General features: G+C 36.6%; 2 protein-coding genes across 11 annotated transcripts in view; one reads left to right on the forward strand and one right to left on the reverse strand.

Moving 5' to 3' along the window:
• Nucleotides 1-23,712, forward strand: part of OPRM1 (opioid receptor mu 1) — a 164,114-nt gene that overhangs the window by 113,761 nt on the left and 26,641 nt on the right. The gene's annotated exons all lie outside the window — the stretch shown is intronic.
• Nucleotides 1-23,712, reverse strand: part of IPCEF1 (interaction protein for cytohesin exchange factors 1) — a 149,938-nt gene that overhangs the window by 20,428 nt on the left and 105,798 nt on the right. For all 10 annotated transcript variants that reach the window (XM_033094804.1, XM_033094743.1, XM_033094766.1 and 7 more), the window contains 3 exons: nt 19,113-19,171; nt 17,688-17,776; nt 11,112-11,481 (listed from right to left, as the gene is read on the reverse strand). In XM_033094804.1, the coding sequence (XP_032950695.1) occupies nt 11,112-11,481; nt 17,688-17,776; nt 19,113-19,171 (518 nt within the window). The remainder of the gene's footprint in view (nt 1-11,111; nt 11,482-17,687; nt 17,777-19,112; nt 19,172-23,712) is intronic.

A 23,712-nucleotide genomic window follows, 5' to 3' on the forward strand; every position in this document is an offset into this window, starting at 1 on the left:
GGATCTTGTTAAAATGCAGATTCTGATTCAGTCAGTTTGGGATGCTGCTAAGATTCTAAAATTTTAACAAGCTCCTAGATGATACCAGAACTGCTGGTTCATGGACCATACTTTGAGGAGCAAGACTAACCTGTCTGTTATTAATTTGTCATGAAACACCAGCCTCAACTCATAGGAAGAGAAAGGGGCTGGAGTCACAAAGAGAAAATGGGAATTTGTCCAAAAAGCAGCATTTATTTTCTCTGTGCTCCATCCTAACTAAAAAACGTATTTATGGCTTTGCTCAAAGGACTACATCCAGAATCCCTGCTCTATAGTGTCACTATCTCATACACTGAGTTGATATGGTTTTGAGGTAAATGTTGATGACCCTCTACATCTGGTAGACTAGCTCAGAACGTCTCAAAGACTAGTAAGCTTTCGTCAAACTTAGGTCAGTACTCCAACAATTTAGACTCAAGAAATGGTATTCTTTTTTAAAACAAGATCTTTCTTGGTGACATTAGCAAATGAGACAAAACGACATTTTTAACTAATGGTTAGAAGTTCACTCCTTTCCAAGATTATGCCAAATGTATATGCTACTCTCTTCTCATCCTCCTACGTATTCCAGCCTATTGTCTGCTTCTGACGGGACAGGCATGCTCCCCTAGGCCCGGAATTTGCCTGTCAGGAACACTGTGTGCAGAGTCTCTCTCTAAATGCTGTATTTTCAACGTTGCCTCCCCCACTATCTTATTTTTGGTATTTCCTTGTGCCTTCTAGAATGAGGTTTTTATTTTCTCTTTAGAACATAAATGCTGGCTTCAGGAGACAAGCGGGGAATTCAGACAACATATTTCATATCAGAATTCGAAAGCAAACCTTTTAGAGACTGGGAAAGTCTAAATTGATATTCAAGGGAAAATCATGTTAGTTTCCAAATGTGAAACACTTGGAAAGGTTTGGGTAGAAGCAATATTCCCTGTTTTGTTTTGTTGTTTTCGTTAATCTTTATTACAAGTCATCCTCTTATAAAAGTATATGTGGACTTAGGTGAACAGTATTCCCTGTTTTACGAGCAATGTTCTAAGTGTTTGGTAAAGGAAAGACCATGGAAGGCAACTATTACAAAGAAAAGAAATATGAGGTGTGATCAAAGGCTACACAGAATATCCAAATGACTACGTAGTTATGAACTGTGATCAAATATGGTGAATGTTTCAATAAAAAACATTTATTACAGTAAAAGACACATTGCCACTAATCCCCTTCAAAATTTTCCCCCTCGCTTCGAACACACTTATCCCATCATTCTTGCCACATTCTGAAGCAGTTCTGGAAGTCATCTTTTGAGTGTCTTTAGTTGCACTGTCATGGCTGCCTCAATGTCCTGAATCGATTCAAAATGTTTACATAGTCACTTGGACATTCTGTGTAGCCTTTCAGACTTTACAAATGTTACTTACTACAGCACCTGATGCCAATAGTTCAAAAGCATTGTATAGGCTTTCTCTAATTAGTGATTCTGACAACTCTACAACAAAGCGAAAGACAGATCATAATGATAGACAAATTTAAATTATACAGCTAAGATAAATCTGGGTAACTCATTTTAACAGTAAGGATACTACTGACCTAAGACCATTAGCACAGAACAATTTTGAGAGCGAGGCTGCCTGTTTCTTCTGCTGTTGCTGCTGGAGATAGTTACCATATATCGAGTTTTGACTATGTGACAGGCACTGTATTAATTGTTATCCCAACATTATCTTTGTAACAACCCTATGAGGAAAGTATTATTAAGAACGATACGAAGGAAAGTATGTCAAGACGCAGTAGAATTAAAAACTTTGACCAAAGGCACAAAGAGATAAACCTTGGTTCTAACCCAAAGCTCATTACCTTAAATATTATGCTGTACTATAAACATTTAACACATTTTCTTCTGAATAAAGTTCAACAAAAAAGATTTCAGTGAGCCCGGTGGCTCAGGTGGTTGGAGCACCATGCTCCTAATGCCGAGGTTGCCGGTTCGATTCCCACATGGGCCAGTGAGCTGTGCCCTGTACAGCTAAGATTGTGAACAATGGCTCTCCCTGGAGCTGGGCTCCCGTAAACAGCCGGAGGTCGATGTGAGCTGCTGTGGGCTGCTGCAGGCTGCTGTGTGCTGCCGTGGGCTACTGTGTGCTGCCATGGATGGCCGGTGGCCTGCGTGAGTGGCCAGCAGCCAGTGAGAGCTGCTGTGAGCTGCTGTGAGTGGCCGGCTACCGACTGCCTCAGCCCGGGGGAGCACAAGGCTCATAATACCAGCATGGGCCAGGGAGCTGTGTCCTACACAACTAGACTGAGAAACAACAGCTTGAAGGAGAGTGGCGGGGGGAGAAGAGGAGGCAGAAGAAGGGGTAAAAAAAAAAAAAAGAAAAAGACTTCAAATCAGAGAATCTATAGTCACTGAGATGGTACCCGGATGGACTGGACAGACCAGGGCTCAGATCCCTGTTCCCACTACTCTTGTCTTCCAAAAGAAAAAAATCCCCACTCAGAGCCTCTGTTTGTGAAGTGCCTGGGTTTTATACCTTAAACACTGTTGTCACAGAGCCATAGGGCACCAGACCCTACGACAGGAAATTCATAAGCTGGCCAGAAACCTAAAACATAGGCCAGATAATCAGATTCTCTGCTTGGGCATTTGAACTGGGCACCTGGGGATAATGAATCAGTTCAAATGGGGAGGAGGAGATGAAAATCAAGGTCACAGTAGGCTGTGGCCCTGTATACAACAAATGTATAAATGCTTAGAAACATAGAATACAATGTTGGGAGAATGCTAGTTGGGAAAGAAGTGATTTAAAAAACGGCAAGTAAAAGAAATTCTATAAAAGAGACACAGATTGAGAGAAAGTCAGAGACAGCACCCAAGTATAAAGCTAGTATTTTTACTTAGGCTCTTATAAGTCTGAAAGAGTAGTAGGTTCACTTTAATTTTCCTCATTTTTCTATATTTGCTATACCTTCTCTGCTGAGTCATGTACCTATTTTATCTTCAATGTTTGATGTTTCTATTAAGTAGGTCAACTCAATACCCTTCTACTGTATTATTGCTTTTATTGATAAGAACAAACCTAGTCTATTGGGTGATATTAATATTGTTTTTATTTTATTATCATTGCCTCTGGTGGTAGCTGTTTTTGGAAATAATCTTAGATTGAGTCCATTGCCCAAGCATCTGATACATAACTTTATATTCTTAAAATAAATATTCATTCCATTTGTTTTTAAAGTATATTCTTCCAATCATATGAGCACCCAGGAGTTGTTGAAACATGTAATGTAGACATAACATTTCTATATATGCCCAAATCCTAAGAAAACGAAAAACTCTGGCACGTACACAAAAAAGACATATGTCAGGGGTTTATTTTCTTTGTAAAATATAGTTATGAGATGGAGATTAAGTGAGAAATAAATGGGGGAAGATGGCTGGAAAATTGCCTAAAATCAAGAATAAAAATATAGTCAATAGTCAACCTTGGCCCCATAACAGGCTGTATTCATCAACCATGTGACTCCATGATGGAAACAAGTGAGGACAACAGATAGAAATAGAAGATTCAGAAGGAGGGAGGGATGGGGGTAGGGGGCCATTTCAGAAAAAGAAGGTGATGCAAGAGGAAGGAAGAAGTTGCCCTATCTCAATTTCACTAAGCGGAAATTGAAAGGTTTGGAACAGATTAATGCCCTTACCTTTTTGAGATGTAGCTCTCGTTTCCTTATTTCAATGATTATAGTCTAGTGTAATCTATAATCACTTGCATAATATCCTTATTTTTGCCTTATAGAAAATCCTTAACATACAGTAAGTCCTCACCTAACATCATCAATAGGTTCATGGAACTTTGGTGAACAATGTATAATGAAACAAGAGTTGACATAAACGAGAGTTCAGTTCTTCTGGCATCTCATCAACATTATAACAAAATGACACTGAATAAAATGACATTCAAGGACCTGCTGTATATGTTTAGAGTTATATACTTAAATAGGGCCATTAAATCTCTACTAGGAAATCTTTTCCCAGAAAATGTTAACAATCTTATAGAGTTGCAATTATGCTTAACACTACAGGAGAATGAATGTGCTGGGAACTTATGACTCATCCTTCACACATTTGATCCATTCATTTATTCAACTTACTCATCACGGATTCTTTGAATGCCCACTGTGTGCTAAGGCAGTATATTTGAGAGCCTAAAATAGACTAAAATAGACAAAAATCTTTTATGAATCTTAACATTCTTACATTTTATCTTTATAATATGTCCCAATACGTGTATTTCTTCCGCAACCCCCATTGCTACTAACTTAGTCCAGGCCACTATTATCTCACTGTTGGCTTATTTTAACAACTACATAACTGTTCTACTTTAGCTCCTTAATATCCATTTTCCACATAGTGACATGATCTTTTAAAAACATAAACCACACCATAACGCTCCCCAACTTCAATTTCTCCCAAAACACCCCATTACACTTGGAACAAAACCCAAACACCTTACCAGACTCACTAGTTGCCACATAAGCCAGCTGCTTTTGAATTCTCCAATCTCTTCTTATGCCTCCCCTATCCACTCTGCTCTAGGCACTACAGTTATTCGTGTGTTTGTGGTGAGGCCAATGTAAACAAACCTACTGGGCTGCCAGTCATGTAAAAGAACAGCACATGTAATTACAGTAGTAGGTTATACCCTCTACATTTATGTAAGTGCACTCTCTGATGTTCCCACAATGATGAAATGGCCTAGTGACGCACATGGCTGTTATTAAGCAGGACAGGACTGCATTTAGATGCTTCTGTATCTATCATTAGGTGACCTGTACTGCTTCACCAGTATTTCTAAGAAACCTGTAATATAATAATTATCTCAGGAACGAAACTCTTCTGGTTATACTACTATGTGGCTTGGCTCACATAACTTCTAACCCAACCTTATGTCTTGCTGATTATTTATGCAGAATCATTTTTAATCAGGTGGTTAAAATCTCAAGCTCTCAAACAGAACTGCATTGCAAACACAACTTTGACACATACTGGTTGCCTGACATCTTTCAGCAATTTATTAAACCATTTTAAGCCCCAGTTTCTTCATCTATAAAATAGAAGTGGCAATAAAGTACCTACTTCTACGTTTGTTGTGGAGAAACAGTGAAAGCTTTCCCTTTGAGATCAAGTAAACCACAAAAATGGCCCATAATCACTATTTCTATCAGCATTGTACTGCAGGGCCAAGCCAAAGCAAGAAGTACAAGAAAAGACGTGATGATTGGAAAGGAAAAAGCAAAACTGTCATCATTCGCAGAGATATGATTTTGCATGTAAGAACGTTTTAAAGATAAATTATTAGAATCAAAATGAGAACTTAGCAAGTGTGCCAGATTTTTTAAAACGTAAATTTAAAAACATCAGTTGCATTTATTTGCACTAGCAATAAATAGTTATGAAATTAAAAAGAAAAATATATATTTTTAAAAAGCATTTAAAAATATAAAATATGTAGAAATAAATCTAATAAAATATTTTCAAGACTACTATAGAAAATTATAAATTACAAAACTTTCTTAAAAAAAAATTTCTATGAGCTGTGAAAAAGACAAATGGAGACTGGTAAAAGATCATTTTCATGAACTGGTAAAGAGACCATTTTTACTCAGGAAAAGTAATAAGAAGTAAGGGGGGAGGGAATGAGATAAAAGTCTGACAACTACCAATGACCTAGTTATATTATTCAAATTTGCAGGTAACCGAATCAGTATTATTTCATGGTGTCTTCCAGGGCTCTTTAGCCACCTGGCATGGAGCGAACAAAGAACATAGTGGGTCATTCATGCCTGAGATCAATGCCATTGAGGTCAACAATTATAAATTCAAGATTTTCCCCAGTATTAAATATTGCCATTTTCAGATCCCTTCTCAAATTATAGTTCAAAAAAATAAGATCACTATAAAATTTTTTAGGGATTCAATTAAGTAATAGAGATACAAAGACCAACATCAGTCTTCACCTCGATAGGCATGCTATAGGACTCCTCCAGTCTCTGCTTTCTATTTCCACTGCCACCCCAGCTATTCTAAAAGCTTCCTAACTCTTCTAATTTCCTTATTCCTAGAAGAATAATCTTCTCTTATTCTCTTCTACCTACATTCTAAAGCTAACATAGTTTTTCTGAAGTCTAGCTCAATTATATGATTACTCTCATTAGAAATGGTCATCCATTATCTACTGAATAAACCAATGACTAGCCCAGTATTCAACATCATCCAAATTTCTTTTCCATCCCTCTTTGCCATATCTCCTCTCTCTATGCACAGAACCTCCCACTTCAACCACATCTTAGATCACTTAGATGTGATCTTCCATATTTTGAGTCCCTGCTCTCTTTTAAATCCCTCAAGTACTTTGTACCTCTCTGTGTCACTTACTTTACTCTGCTTTCTTTGGTTAACTATGTCTTATTCCTCCCACTCTCCCTATTAGATGTTAAAATGTTTTAGACCAGAAATTGTATCTTGATTATCTTTGTGTTCCTATTAGTACAAAGTACTTGAATAGATGTTGGGTACTCAAAAAAATAATAATAAAAATGATGCTAAATTGAATGGAGTTCAGTATTCAACTTTTTCTTTTTATTATCTTTTTTGCTTCCCAAAGAGACATGCCACAAAATTCCTACAGCAACATCTGAAGTAGCTTAGCTAAAATAATATAGCATCTGTTAGCAATGAGATTGTGTAAAACTTTTTGTAATATTTGTTAAACCCTAAAATCTGGCTCATTTGTGCCACTTTCCTGAGATGTCATGCATACTCTAGAGTGCTTGTGTCTTCATTAAAAATGCTTTTTATTCAACATAATTCCCAGATTAATTATGGCTATACCTGTATTTGAAAAATATATTTGCATAAATTGGGTATTAGTCTTATTAGTGGTTATTGGCTATTCAGCATCCAGGGTGTAGTCACTCCATTGATGGCATAAGTATAATGAAATTGGCTCCACATTGTGAGCATAATGTAAGTAGAGACATACAATGTGAGTCATCACCGCACAGGTATACGTCTTGGCCCAATAACCTCTCACAAAAGAAAAGGCACAGCACAGAGTAAAACTGAGCTGAGAGCAACATTCCATTAACACCATCACTTATTTTCGCCTATGCTCTGGAGACTCAGTGAAGAATCTGGAAAGCTCAGGAACTCTGAACCTCCCAATGTGGAAAAGCAATGGGATACAAGTGACATCCTGCATTTCTTTAATAGCTTACACAGCAAGGGAGAAATGTCTAAAAGGGTATTTCCCTCATTGTCTTAATGAAAAGAAGGCTATCATACATGCTGTCTGCCTGTGTCAGGACTCAGTTATTGACCTTTAAGAATCACTTCCAGGATAAAAACTTCTTTCTCCAACAACCACATCTTGAGACTTAATTTAAAATCCTAACTCCTGCTATAAATATATAAATAAATAAATAAATAAATAAATAAATAAATAAATAAATAAAATGTATATATAACATATATTATACATCATATATATAACTTATATAATATATATATATATAACTTATATAATATATATATATATATATATATATATATATATATACCAGAAGCAATGTGTGACATGTAGCCTTTCTGTTGTCATCAAAACATCAGAATGCTGCTGCTGAGTGCCATTTCCCAGAAAGGCAGGGATCTTCAATAAGGGAAGTGGTATGTGGAACTTCAGTAACAGTGTATGACAAGTTTCAACTTGTTCGGTGCAGTCAGTTGGGTGTGAGCTACGGTTGAGAGAAGGTGTGTTTTAAAGTGTGTTGTAAATCATCCTCCATCATGAATGACAATGCTCCATGTCACACATCACTTCTGGTCGGCAATTTCTGTCAAATAAAAAACATTACAGTGTGTTCTCATCCACCTTATTCTTTGGATCTGGTACCATTATAACTTCTGGCTCTTCCCCAAAGTCAAAATGGCTATGAAAGGTAAACATTTTGAATAGATTCAGGACATAGAGGCAGCCACAACAGTGCAACTAAAGACACTCAGGAAAGAGGACTTGCAGAACTGCTTCAGAAAGTGGCAAAACGGATGGGATAAATGCGTTCAAAGTAAGGGAGAGTATTTTGAGGGGGATTAATGGCAATGTGTCTTTTACTATAATAATTTTTTTTAATTTAAACATTTACTGTATTGTTTGATCACACCATATATATATTAATATATATATATATATATATGTTCATATATATGTGATACAAAGTACAGCATAGAGAATATAGTCAATGGTATTGGGATAGCTGTGTAAGATGATGTCAGATGGATAGTAGACTTGGTGGGGTTATCACTTCGTGAGGGGTGTAAATGTCTAATCATTAAGTTATTTTGTACACCTGAAACTAATAATAAATAAATGAACAAACAAACAAATAAATAATATCTTTACTCCTGCTTTGGGCCATATAAAAACTTCAGGATCTGTCATGAAAACACCCTGAATAATATTTCAGACAGAGGAATTTCAGGGCTTTTATTTTTGTAATTGGCAGATAAAAATAATTTTTAAAAGTCAGAAAAATTAAAAGCTACCTCCTTCAACACATAAGTAAAAAATATATATATGTAAAATACAAAACCTGATTACTCCATAGTAGGTCATCAGAAATGCAAGCAAAGACTGAGTTGCTGTTTCCATAGCAATGACTTTATGTAGTTTAAGTCCTCTGGGAATTTAACCAAATCCCCAGCAACACGAGAAAATCATCAGCAAAAATTTTATAACATACGGCAACTGCCAGCAAATCAGTGAGAGAAAAATACTTTTATTTTGCCTTTCTACCTAGAGGAATTTCTTCATGTCAAGCTGTTTGAAGAAGCATACAAAGTGTGTTGGTTACTCTGCACTCAAAATTTAAAAACACAAGGTGTCTTCCTTCTTAGATTAAAAAAGCCGCCGGTACCCAACCAGGCTCTACATTGCATGCATTCCAAGAGTGACATTTAAACATGGGCAAGAACTGCATGCATTTTCCCATGACTCTCAAGTTATATATCCTAAAGGAAACTCAATCTGCAGGGTTATCTCTTGAGAAAGAATGCAAATGACTTTTATTCTCTATTTTGCTTTTGAAGCCATCCTCATTGTGGCATGGTGTGTGTGTGTATGTGTGTGTGTGTGTGTGTGTGTGTGTATGAAAATGTTTAGTCCTACCTTATGATTAGGACCGAACGATTAAAGTAAGAGTTTTTAGCTGTTTTTAGTACCACAATAGATGTGGTACTTTCAATTATTTTCTTTAGTTTCACCAGTCCTGAATCTGGAAGGATCTTCAAGTATCAAGTTAGAGGACATCGAGTTCAAGACATTTAAATTCTCTCTTCAGTATATCTTCTTAAGAACACAGATTATGATCAATAGGCAACATGCAATTACTATCCAATGAAAATGAATGTCTCAGAATGAGTAGACACCTCCAATGACAAGGAATGCATTACTTCCCAAGGAGTACATTCCTTTTTGAACATTCTCAATGTTCAAAAGAAGTTTCTTATGCTGAACTTGAAACTACCTCCTTTTCAGCTGCACCACTGGCCTCAATTTTGTACTGCAGAGGAGTACAAATTAAGCCCATTCTTCTTGTACATACCAGCACCTCACAAACCTGAGGCCAGCATGAGTCTACCATTTTCCATTCCTCACAGTCCAAACTTCACCCCCCCTATAGTCCCTCAGTGGCATTACTTAGATTCTCTTCTGTATCCCACCTCATTCACCTCTGGAAGTAGGATATTTTACCAATAACTTCATTCACTCTACTTTTTTTAAATGTAAAATAGATCACTGGCCTGAATTAGAGGTGTCAAATAAAAATGCCATCAGAGTCCAGGCAGACAACTGTGTGAAACATCATCAGGGGAGGCCACAGGGAGTGGTGACAACTGTGGTGACTTGGAGAATTGAGTTCCCAGCCTGATGGCACATCCTTTAAAGTACTGTACACACACACACACACACACACACACACACACATACACACACACTACTGGGTCGCAGTTGTAATCCTTGACCTAAATTACTCTGATACCAAATACTAAATTAAAAGGATACATCTGAAAACTTGAGAACTAAAATAAAAACTTTCCCAGATTAAGCTAGGAGAGAGGGGAGAACAGTCATGTACGTCCTCAGGCCACTCTGTCCAGAAATCATGGGAATGTAGCCAGTTAACTTTCTCTCAATACTACACTGAAAACATACAAACCAAACTCATCATTGTCTCATTGCTCAGTATCTTATATCAGGTAAGCTTGTTTTACACCAGAGTGAATAAGGCACAGACTATCAGAAAAGACACATCATAGTTGAAACTTATAATAAAAGAAAAGTTAGTCTAAATAAAAAGTAAGGACCAACGATCATAAAGTATTAAGAAAGGTTACATTATTCATTTATACGTTCCATCAACTCTTCTCTTCGCTAAGACTTGAAGTGTTTTCTTTTCTTCTCTTTTTTGCCCCCAAAGCATAATCTGTGCTCTCCCTTATGTTTAAAAGTCCCTAGAGCTGCCCTCCAAAGCCAATTGTCTGTCTTCCTGTTAACCACACGGGCACCTTCAGGAACCTATTAGCTGGCCCGAACCTCATCCATGGTCTTGGCCCAGGGCGGGTGGTCACTCTAAATTTGTTTGGAATCATGGAAGCGATGTTATAAATATCCACACTAGTTCCAGAACATAGGACAGGGAACCCAAAAAAATGTCAAGCCTTTCCTCAAAAAAAAAAAAAATATATATATATATATATATGTATATTTATATATATAATTTTTCTGATTATGTCTCATAGTCAAAAGCATTTGGTTAGTGACACATATAGTGGGTAATGAATGGTGTCAAAGCTAGAGTTTTCCACATGCAAACTCCTCTGCAGAAGCAGACCCTGGGTTTAGCCACACATGACTGTTTGATTACTGAACTATCATTCATGACTTTAAACACTCTTTTTACAAATTAACATTAGAGTTCCAACCCAAATATTCATTCTCTAAAGAAGAGGAAACAATGCCTTGGTTTACCTCTGTCCATCAGCTTTGATCCAGTAGGCTTGTCTGGAACAGTAAGATGGTCTAGGTTGCTACTCAATGAAGATGTGTCATCACTAGATAAAGAGTTCAAAAATCCACTCTCGGACATGGCCAAGCTGTGTTCCTGGGCCTTGTGACTGTCTGCCTCTGAGGGTGTAGGTGAGTGCAGCTGAACAGCAAAGGTTACAGGTTGTCCCGCATCTTCAGCAGCAGACGAACTGTTAACTATGTTAACCCAGGACTGTCTTTCTTTAGGTAAGGAGGACAATCTACTGGGTGTCTTCACTATATTTTCCAGGGAAGAGAAAGAACACGCCGTTTCACTCAACTTGGGTGAAGATGAACACGCCTGCTGTGCCACCTATTTTGCACAAATAAAATAAAAATAGTAAAAAAGTCATGAGTAAACCAGTATTCTCTACTTTTCATACTCAATGAAGGTATCCCAGTGACTCAAAAAGTAGCCAATAATAAGAGTCAAAAGAAAAATGTATTATAGATCTGTATGACGGGCATTACGATGCCATTTTCCAAAAACTGATTTGTATAACTTTGAATTCACTGTTCTAGGATCTGAAAAATCTCCGTATCATGATTTACCCTATTCTTCTATGCTGTCCAGAAATGTAAAAGGCTTCTTCAGAGAATTCTTTGGAAAACTGAAGGATACTTGGAGCAAAAAGCAGATTGCAATCTCTCACTGAGTTCTTACTGATTGAGCAAAAACTCTTGAAAAAGGTGATTAAGACAAAGCAAAAGCTGGAGCCAGATAGGAAGCAAAGCCAAATTAACTGAGTGGAGACAAGTGACATAGGCAAAGCAAATACATATATTTCAAACTTCAAACATCCTTGATATATTCCTTAGCACGTGACCAGTATCAGCTCACAACTACATAGTTAGGTGAAATAATTTAAGTCATTTACTCTTCAATACTTTTAAAACTTTAATAAACTTTCACCAGAGAAGACAAGAACACCTTTGCAGGCTCTGAATTCGTGAAAGACACACAAAAATCCTGCAGCACAGACGAGACAAAGTGTGTTAATGATGCAAGCATTTCCGAACCCACGATCCAAGGGTGAACGGCTCTCCTTGGCAATATCTCCATCAGTCCATGGAGAAAATATCAATGCAGCATCACCAATTGTCCTTTCTTGGGAAAGATTTCACTTATTCTGAGATGTTATGCTTGTTCACATTTTGATGTCGAAATATATTTGGAAAGTGGTGTTGGTAGATAGTAGCTTTTGTCTCCATGGAGTTTTTTTGTTTGTTTTTTAATATCATACATAGTGAAATAAAGATTTGGCACCTATATGTTGTTCCTTCATTTTAAATGTATTGGTCAGTAAAATCCAAAAATGTAGTCACCAGTACTCTATGGGACATCCTATGTCTCCAATGGCAGACATGACAGAGAAGGCATTTTATGCTTCAGTTCCATTATGTCATCCTATGGAATACTCCTGTCAATTTCAAGCATTCAAAATTCCAGGAAAGTGGGAGGGAGTTATTAGACGGAAGAAGACAGAGAGCAAATTAGGATCTTCTCCCAAAATCCCAGAATGGCAAAAGAGGAATCAGCAACAAGACTGTAATGGCCATCTGAATTAAGCCCAATGGCCTGCAATACCAAGCCAATGAGTCCAGAATTAATTTGATAAGCGTGAGGGTTAACTGAAAGGGCTTGCTTGGGTGAATCAATATTGTCAGAACTGTACCTTAAGAAGACTAATTTGGAAGTGGCTTTTAAGAGGAGAGATATTAAAGTCAGAGAACGAAAAAAGCCTGCTCTTTCCATAACCCAGGCAAAAGCTAAGGCAGGTCCCAACTAGGGCAGTGGCCGTGAGGTTGTGCGACAGCCAACACCCACACCTTGAGATTTACTGTGAAAATAGGCTGAGAAGGTGAACTGTTAAAGCAAGAGGCAAACATGCAAAAGCTAATTTTTGAATAATTTTAAAATCAGTTCAGCAATAGAGCTTATCATACTTTTTTGCATCTTGAGAAGGGAGCATGAACTTTTCTTTCTACCTTTTCCTTAAATGTGTGGTCACTGATCATTTTTCTCACAACTACCTCACTCACAGGAATTTCTATTACCTTACATAGTACACATATCAAAAGATAAGTGGCCTTTACTAAATAGCTGTGCAAGATTCATCCTACTAGGATTAAATTGTAATTTCTAAAATTGATTTCACCACTTTCTCTGTTTAAGACACTTCCTCCCCTGCCACTGGCCAATGGGTCACATTTTGTGGGGTTTGTTTTTACTTATCACTTCTTTAGTTTGCTTTAGCTGATTTTTTTTTTTCATCATTTGGCTGTAAAGGAATTGTACTTCTGAAATGCATCAAAATATGAGGGCTGTCGTGTTAAAATATCTGCACGAGCTTCTTCAAACTGGGATTACAAATATTTATCTTTTCAGTTTCTCTCATATCTGATACACTTATGGGTGGTCTATCTTACAACTACATTAAAAATCTGATCATTCCATTTCTCAACTATGCCCTGCTCTAAATCACCAGCATTTCTCCCACTAGATTACTGCCCACCCTTCCTTAGATTTCTTTCCTTCTATACTTAGCCCCAGCTCCCAAAGTCTCTCCAACACAGCAGCCCGAATGGTCCTTTCAAAATGGAAATTGAACACATCACTCCTGTGTTCAGGCTTTCCCAACAATCACTAAATGACTCAAAACGTCAGGGTCCTTTGCTGGCCCACAGTATAGTATGGCCACCACTACCTTGCAACTTCATTTCCTGCTCCTCTCATCTTTGTTCATCCTGCTCCAGCCACACCAGCTTCCCTGCATTACCCTCAATGCACCAAGGAGATCTTGACTCTAACTGTTCTCTATGCTTGGAAAACTCCTTTCCCAAATAACCACCTGGCTGACTCACACTGCCATTCGAGAGTTTTGCTCAGAGCTCAGCTCTCACTCAGGCTCCCCTATTTATTGCTGCAACCCGACCTCCAGCACTCATGCCTCCCTCACTCAACTCTGCTCTACTTATTCTACGGACATAGCTGATATCTTACTTATTATGTTGATTGTATATCATAAGTCTCTTTCAACTAGAAATTTGGTTCCACAAAGAAATGAATCATTGTCTTTTTTATTCGCTGACGTGTCCCAAAGTATTCAGAACTGTGGCTCTCAATAAATATGTGTTAAAGGAATTAGTAAGTATATAAGCATCGATCAAGTTTTTAGACAATGATTTTTAAAAATTAGATTTAGACAAAAAATGTAGGACAGATTTTTAATGGTTTTTATACCTCTTAAATCACTTTGTAACTTATAATATATCGGGTTTAAAATGTGAATGAAGTTGGTTCCTTTTGTGCTCTTTCGTGAGTTTCAAAATATCACGGATAGTGATTTCTACAAATGATTTTCCAAAGCGAAACCTACAGACTCACATCTAGTTCGAGATTTTTTACTAAGCCCGTCAAAAAGCTCCCATTTCTAATTTCTCTGTGAATAAATATATGTCCTGTCTACTATCCATCCTGTGAAGCCTTCTCAAAAAGAAGGCACATACACAAAAACCTCTTGTTTACTCCGGCAAGACCCTGGGTGTAGACTGTGGTTCCACCATAAAAGCACAGGTCCAAATGGGTTGGATGCTGAAGTCTTACTGCTTATCTTGACTCTATAGTCACTAGAATGATTGGATATTAAATTAAATTTTTAAGACTTAAAAAAAAATTTTTAGGTAATTTTCCAGAAGAGTTTGATTTTATATTTTTGAGTACATCATTCCAAAATGGAAGTTCATTACCGAAAGTATTTCTTTTTTAAGCAAGAAATTGGGGGGAGCGGGGGGCTTCTGCCACTAGGCTTGCATAGCTCAGTCATGGCTAACCTATGCCAGATTGAGACAAAACAACAACTTGATTCACACTCTGGATAAAAGTTACTATGATTTTTTTAAAATTTCATCTGTTTAAATAAAAAGCCTAAATGTCATTTTAACCAAGTGTCTTGCATATCTGTTTTTCAGTAACAAGAGGAAACAAAAAACAAAATCTGCCTGGGAAATACACTAATATGAGGAACATATTCTGTTTCTAAGAAAAATAAAATCTAACTGTTCAATATTTATCTATTTCTAATATATTTCTTCAGAAAAAAATGTTAGCCTTAATGGCCTTCCAAAAAAATGCTCAACATAGAACTCTAAGAAATAACATTTGATTGATGACTCAAATTCTAAAGAATCCTCCCACTTCTGTGGCAGCGCTCACTTTTCTCATAAACACTCCTTCAATTATTTTTTTTGATACAGCATTCCCTGAGCTTCTACTGTAACATCAGGTAAGACTATCATTGTATAATGCAATTGAGCCATGACCCTTTGTCTAAGAGGACAATTTGGTTGACTTTACTTTCATTAAATGTAGTCCTAGTTACCTGACAATGCTGTTAGTACTCTGTGATACTAGTTTGCCATTACAAAACTGAAAATCACAGCATTTTAGACCTAAAATAAATCATAAAAGAGTCACAGTATGGGACACAGTGGGAAAGAGAGGGAAGAAAAGGAGGGAGAACCACCCAAATCCTTGCACATTACAGGTTAAAATATAGGAAAGACTGAGAGAGAGAGAAGGGGAAGGGGAGAAACAGAGACAGGGAGACACAGAGAGACAGAGACAGAGAAATTAAACAAAAACATATGCTTCTCTATTAAATCAAAAAGGAACATCTATTGAAGGCCTATTCGACTTCTTTAGGAGCAATGAAGGGTAATCCAATAAGAACATTGTTAAAAGTTGGAAGACACTTTACGGTCTGGTGATATCACTAAGTTTGAGTGCTATAGAGCAAATAAAAGACTTTTCTAAATTCAGAAATGGATTTTAAAAGAGGAGAAAGACTACATTAAGGAAAAGCAATGAGTGTATGAAGAAAGGATAAATTGTAAGTCTAGTTCAAAAATTGGTCTAAAATTTACCATATTCAAAATTTCATTTTATTTATATCTTGCTTAATTTTGGCTAATCCTCCTTAATAAAGATTTTAATAAACATACTCATTCAACAAATTTTTATTTCTGATCTTGGCTACTAGACAAATGAATTAGAAAAGTGACCATAATTCTCCACTGACAGAGGGTGAAAACAGAAGAGGTCATTATTTAAATGATATTTAACACTTGAAATCCAGGAACTGGCAAAACACAAAAATAGATGAAAACTTTATCACACAAAATAGAAAATTCTGGGAGAAGAAGTCTGGTAGGTAAAAGAGCTGCTCTAACCTGTCAGAACCCGTAGTTATTTAGGTCCATGGATGGGCAAGTGTATGCTACAGTACAAAGAAAATGTACTCTAAAGCTAGATAGCCTGAGGTTCCCATCTCAGGTTCCATTTACTGGGTGTATGACCAAGCCATTCCACCTCTCTGAACCTCGGTTTCTTTATCCATGAAATGAGGATAGTAATATCTACTTCCTCTTGATCTGGGGGTAGGAAATAATTCTGTAAACCAGAAACAAAGGCACTAACTACAACAGAAGTGATGGATAACTCTGACACGTTGACATCAAGAACATCTGTTTACAAAAAGAAAACCATGAAACAGAGTTTTAACAAATAAAAGCCATGAAATGGGAAAGGAAATGTTCCTCACTTTTAACTGGCAAAGACTAATGTATAGAATATTGAATTTTAAAAATCCTATAAATAATAATACAACTAAATATGTACTAACAGACACCTCACAAAACAGAACATCCAATAAACAAGAGATGCTTGGCCTCATTTGCAATCAGTGACATGCAGATTAAATAATATTACTTCTCAGGATTGTTTGGGGGAGTAAATGGTTAAATATTGAAAGCACCTACGTAAGTCCTGGTACATAGTAGATATAAAAACCATAAATCAACTTCCCCAAAGTTCTTTGCTAGACTTCTTCTAGGGGCCATCACTACAATGCCAACGAGATCCCAAATATAGAGCAACTCTCCACAGTCTTAACATGCATTAATAATCTGAACTTACATTGGATGCTTCCAAAGCTTAGAATTAATCTTGGACTTTTCTCTAGTGAATATACATAATCATTCCATGTGCAGATTTAATGCACTAACCCCAGTCCGGGCTTGCTGCTCTCGTTCTGACACTGATTTTCTCTTTATGCTATTATCTTCATCCCCTGTACATTCATTTTCCCTTGTTGTAGCACATGCACCTAGGCAAGGCAATTTCAATTCTTTCTGAGAACAACTAGAGTATAAATAAACATTATAAAATAAGTCTGTACAGGCACTGACGTATTACCTAGCAGCTCTTTGCATTACCATGGATCCTCTGAGCGTGATACATCTCTGGGTCACACACAAATACTCGGAGTTTGTCGTACCCGTGGGTTGCTATGGAGAAGCCTGAAAATCGGCATCCGGAGAATTGTGCTTGTTCTTTAACAAGTACCTTACTTAGCCTGTTCTAAAAATTTATCAGTCAAGGTAGCTTCAACCCAACTGGAAGAAATGACATCCACGCATTTGATCGATGAACAACAGAATAATTATGTCAGTACATACCGAAGGAGACAGAGTCTCGGCAAAGTTAGGAGGGGGTGCTGCTTCCACAGCTATTTCAGGATCTTCCTGTTCACTCTCACTATAGCATTCTATAACAAAAAATGAAAATGCTTAATGTTTCAAAGCCATCATCATTTCTTCCATAATGCATGAGCAGTGGTTTTTCCCCATCTGTCTATTGCAATTCCAACCCAATTCAGAAAGTGCTTAACTTGTAGGCTACCTGGTGCAAAGGCATTACATAAGAGCAGAAAACGAATGGCCACATCAGGTCTTCTGCCCTCAAGGAGTGTCCAACACATGGGAAAAGGACTAACTGTAGCTCAGGAAAACTGAAATAATTCCTCAAAAGGTGTGAGTCATATACTAAGGGGGCATGAAATCAGTAGTATTAATTTTGATCACAGGAATCATAATAAGCTGAAACTGGTAGGATGAGTAAACCATCAATGGTGCACACACAGTGATGTGAGTTCCAGGCCAAGAGTGCAGGCTGAGCTAAGTGTATGGAGTCCCCTTTGGGATATGGTGGAAGACGAAGCTAAAACGTTCCTTGAGGCCATATCGTGGAAGGCCTTATATACAAGGATAAGGAGAAGGCTTTTGTGTACTTATTTTTTTCCCTCCCAATCTATAAATGTACCTCAAATATACAATGGGTATTTATTTTATGGAAAAGAGGAGCATGGAGATGGTTAAGTCACTGATTTCACAGCATTGTATTATACTTCTTTATTGTTTAAAATCAAGTTGCCGCTTTTCCATTTCCAAATTTAAGATTTTGTGATTTTGTTATCCAAAGATTTAACTCCCTCGTTCCAATTCCCGAGTTTTATGTGGTCAGAGCTTTTCAGAAATAGTATTCAGCTCTGTGACCGTGGCACCTAAAACCTCCTTCTCAGTATTAAAAAGTGCTTTCATCAGTAAGAAGAATTAGACCCCTGTAGCTGTTGAACCCTGAAAGCTAAAAATATGGCCTGTGCCCCAATCTGACCTTCAAACTCCTAATACAAATTTAGGGTAATTATTTTCAGTACACATCTAGTGGAAATATTAAAATATCAGAGAGGAAATAGTGGGATGAAAGTTATCTGCCTAGATCGTGATGAGATGATGCCTATGAGTAAGAACCCAGTAAGTGGAGCAATAAAACATTTGCATTGGCAGTTATTTGAGATGTCAGTGAAGCCTACAGCTGCTAACGTGTGGGTGAAGTGTGAAAAGCATTCATAGCCAGCATGGGAAGCTCTATTCCATGCTGGTAAGTCTATGTGACTATGTCTACATATTTTCAGATAATTTTAAATGCCAAAGTATGTTTCATTAGGACAAGACTATGTATAGAACTTGACATCACTTTTTCATCCTATTTTATCTTATTCTAATATTCTTGCTAAATTTTCAGAAATTTAAAGTAGAACATACCTTCGTCCTTTGTAGTAGATTCAAGATGGATTACAGCTAATCCAAGCTTGTTTAACCACCTAAAATTTAAATAGAAGATAAATGTTTGGCCAAAGAGATTGGCCACCTGTCTCTTTATCTTCCCCTAGGCCCCAGAGGTAGGTGTTCTGCCAAACCTTATAATGAAATTAAATCATAATTCTACAGTCAGTCTAAACATTTCCAGAAACAGCATAAAAGTGTATTATTGAAACCTAAGACCTCTGGTTTCACAATATTTTCCTTACTCAGGGCATTCTTTCTAAGAGAAGAAATGAGGTGGCCCACTATCCAGTGGGATAACATGGGCAACTACATTAGATAGTCTAAATATATGAACAAATATGTATCTTTTGCAATTGTGCATTTGAAATTTTTAGCAACCACCAAAATCTTTATCATTGAATTTAGCAAACTGATCCTTAAAGTTTTACCTTTTAAAATGCCAGTTTATTTAAAAAGGAAGGGAGGGAGGAAGGGGGGTAGGGAAGAAGAGAGAGATGACACATTTTTCAGCCAGGATTTTTATATTCATCAGTAAAAGATCTGACTAGAATTTGACAGGTATTCCTAAACTGGGGAAAGTTTTCATTCCTTGAAGAACTTTATATAAAGTAAAAATGGACAATATCATATCTTCTATTGATTTACCATTTTGTTGGCAATGAATTCCAACTAAACATCAATAACAAAAATAGAACTAGACAAATTTTAAGGAACTCAAACTTGGCTTATGACTTCAAGTTACTGTAGTTCCTTCTCAAGGGTTTAGTTAGAAACTCCTAATACAAATTTAGGGTAATTATTTTCAGTACACATCTAGTGGAAATATTAAAATATCCTTACTACACACCTGATAAAATATGAGTGGCCATACATTGTTTATTTAGTTTTATTTTATTTTGATTTGTATTGTCAAAAATGAGAGTTGAATGGTAGGAAAGAGATGTGAATCAAGAATTGACTCTACAATCTATTAAAGCTATTAAAAACCAGTGTGTTGTTCCCTTTCCTTTCCTTTCTTTTCCTTTCCTTTTCTTTTCTTCCATTCAATTATATCAACCAAGTAGCTCATATTTTCTCTAGACAGATCAGATTGATTTAAGGAAAAATTATATAAAATCTCACACTCACACACACACACACACGCGTGCACCACATAACACAAATTTTTAAAAGATTTTAAAATGTTTCTATTTCATATGCACTTAGCTATATAACCTACCTAAAGGGAAAATAATATTTTGATAATATTTTGGGGTAGTGGTAATCTATGTGATTTACATTTCCTTCTTTCCAGTTTTCTGTATTTATTTATATATATATATATATATATATATTCCATATTGTATCTTTTTTGAGAAACCAGAGCATTTAGTAGTTCTGAAGTCTACCAGTATCAACAAAATAATAATAATAATGCTATGCACTTATTGATTCACTTATACTTTTCATTTCTTCTAGTCCATGAATTATTCAACATGCAACACTCCCACCATGACATAATTATTGCACATTCCCAAGTCTACAGTTGTCAACAAATTAGGAATCTTTACCCAACCCTCAACCTGCCATGGACTTGCTGTATTTTTTAACAGAAAATATATAATAAGTTAGATTTTTAAAAATAAATAAAACAGGACTTCCTACAAGCAAAAGATGAGCTCCAGCCTCATTTAAGAAATCCCCTTAGGCACCATGATAATCACGAGCTCTCTAACAGCTGCTTAAAACTAGATCAATACCTGGGCGCAGATCTTGCCGTAGGAACCGGCAAATGTTCATCAAGACCCAATAGAACAATAAAACGAAGAAATGGAAAATCACAGAAAAAATACAAATGGTTAATAAATATATGGAAAAAAAATGCTCAGCCTCAGTCGTATTTGGGGAAATGCATATTCAAACACAGGAAAATATTTTTCACCACGAGATTGGCAAAAATCTTACATATCTCTGATTGCTAGAATTTAAGAGAAAACATTATCATCCTTTGTTGAGTTAAGCAGGCAATTTGGTGATACTGTTCAAAATTTAAATATGCAGCACTTCACCTAACCATTCTAATTATAAAATGTCTGTTCTACAAAAACTCAACTGCATGTACACAAATAAATGTGGAAGAATGTTAATTAAGCAAGACTTACAATGGCAAAAAGACAAAAAAAATGATACAATATCATTGTCCATCAATAAGAAAATGGATAAATAAAATATGGCACTGAATCCATCAGTGGAATCCATCAGAATCCACTGAATCCATGTCATAAACGAAGCTAATAAAAAGACTGAGATGGGGAGCTTTGTAAAGACCTGGAAAAATCATAACTTACTGTTACATGAAAAAAGCAAGTAAAACAATAAATGTAACCTGATTCAATATACTTTTAAAACTATATATTCGTATATGTGTACAAATTGGTATGCAAAGAAAGCATAGGGAAGGATACACAGCATACTGTTAAAAATAGTTCATCTTAAAGAAAGAAGTTGAATTGGAAGGTGAAATTGGGGATATGGGAAAGTTTTAACTTTACATAATTCCGTATTATATAATTTCTTACAAGAATATGTTTTATGTATTACTTAACTAAAAGAAACATTTAAAAGTACATTTGTAAACACTGATCAGGCAAAGCACAATGAATTTACTGATACACTTTTAAAAGACCAAGATAAATTAATCCTTAGTTTATAACTGATTTCATAATTATATAGGCTGACTCTCCCCAAAAAAAAGTATCTAAAAGTGAAATAGACAAAATTTTTTATATATCAAGACAAAAACTAGTTTAAAATTGAGGATGCATGAAACAAGAAAACACACTTCTAAGTTCCTTTCCAGAACATGAAAATACAGAAACACAGCAAAACAAGAGTATTGACAATAAAAATAAAAAATAGATTCCTCTTAGCCCTTACCCAAATCCCATGTCTTTTAACTGCCACCATTAGTTATTGCTGTGATGATTAGAATCTCATTTGACTGTTTTCTTTCTAGAACCCACTGGCTTAGAGTACCTTCTTTGCTAAGAGCTTTTTTTTTTTTTTTAACATTAAGACAGCAGAAAAATGTCTATTTGTGACTAAATAGATGGATGCACAAAAAGATTTATATTTACATAAAAGAAGATGACAGATGTTTCCTGGGAGTTTGTTGTATATTGACTTGATGTGAATGTGTGTGTTGGAGAAGCACAAGCGTTAAGAAATTGGTGTACAAAACCAGAACATTCTTCCCACCAACACTGAGAAAGGCAGCTAGCACCCGTCTTTGTTTAGAAACCAGCTCTGTCATTACCCTTAATTACTTAACCCTCTACTAGTAAAGTGAGGGTCCCTGCAGAACACAGGGAATTTCTATTAAACTTCATTACCTTTCCCTTCATCGTCCCTGAGAGAAAAGTCACCATCCAAAAGTACAGTTTCTCAAGGAGACCACCTTCTGAAACAGGACCAAGTGCTCCAAAAGCCACTCATCCCGTCTTTCCCCAGCATCTCTGCCTCTCCCTAAGAAATACCCAGTACACATTATGTGCTGGCATAAACAGGCCCCATCAGTAAGAAAGGAAGCTCTTTGGGTGCTACTGTAAAACAAATCTTTAAGTGGGAGAAGGGAGAAGTTAACCTGGAGATCCAAAGAGATCCTGCATTGTTGGCTGTTAGAAAAACCATCTTCGGAATAATAAAACTTAATAATGATGTTATAAATATAAGAAATTATGATATATTCAGGCACAGACAAAATAGGCCATTTATCTACAAGGGACAATTTTCAAATATAAAGGTCATTCAAAACAATGGGGTCAGGACGGCTTACGTTCAAACCTCAATTTACATCTTGTTTGTAAGCAGGAAACATAAATACTAACATCATTTCAAATCAAATGAGCAGATCTCTACATCATAGGTAGGCAGTAAGATCTTGCTTTTGATGACTAGGAAACGCTTGGATTCAACAGCCAGCGGGGGGAGTGTATATATCATATGTACAGTTAACACTCATGCAACAATATTTGCCATTAGAGCTCTGGAAAGGGAGAACATGAAAACTGAAGATAAACAGAATAGAGATGTAAACAAAAACCAGAGAAGAGTAGCTTGGATGTGTGATTTCACGAGCAAATCTGCCTGAAATGTAACAGGTTCAAAAACCTACAGGGGTCTGGCACTTTTACTAGTTTACAAATGTTTCACTGTGTGGGAGGAGAAATTCAGGAGGTAACATAGCATTCAGCAGTAATTGTTGCTGTGGTAAACTCAGTTTCACTCTTTCCTTGTCAGAGAGAACAGACCTGCTTTGAAAGAACCCTTCACAGGATGGGTAGGAAGAGTGTAGACAGGAAGGACGCTGGAGATACAAGACGCTGTTTGAGAGAAACCAGGGCCAGCAGGAGGCTGGGAGGAGTGGGGAGCAGCTCTGTTTCGCTGTCATTAAAGGCCAGGAAAGACCATCTGGGATTAACGGATGGCTTAGCTCCAGACTGACCCTCACTCTCTTAGGCTCCAGCACTGCTGGACAAGACATGAAGCCTTCCCACACCCCTCACACACCGAGGCCTTGCTAATCAATAGGATTTAG

This window comes from Rhinolophus ferrumequinum, chromosome 3, assembly GCF_004115265.2.
Source record: "Rhinolophus ferrumequinum isolate MPI-CBG mRhiFer1 chromosome 3, mRhiFer1_v1.p, whole genome shotgun sequence".
Taxonomy (NCBI): Eukaryota; Metazoa; Chordata; class Mammalia; order Chiroptera; family Rhinolophidae; genus Rhinolophus; species Rhinolophus ferrumequinum.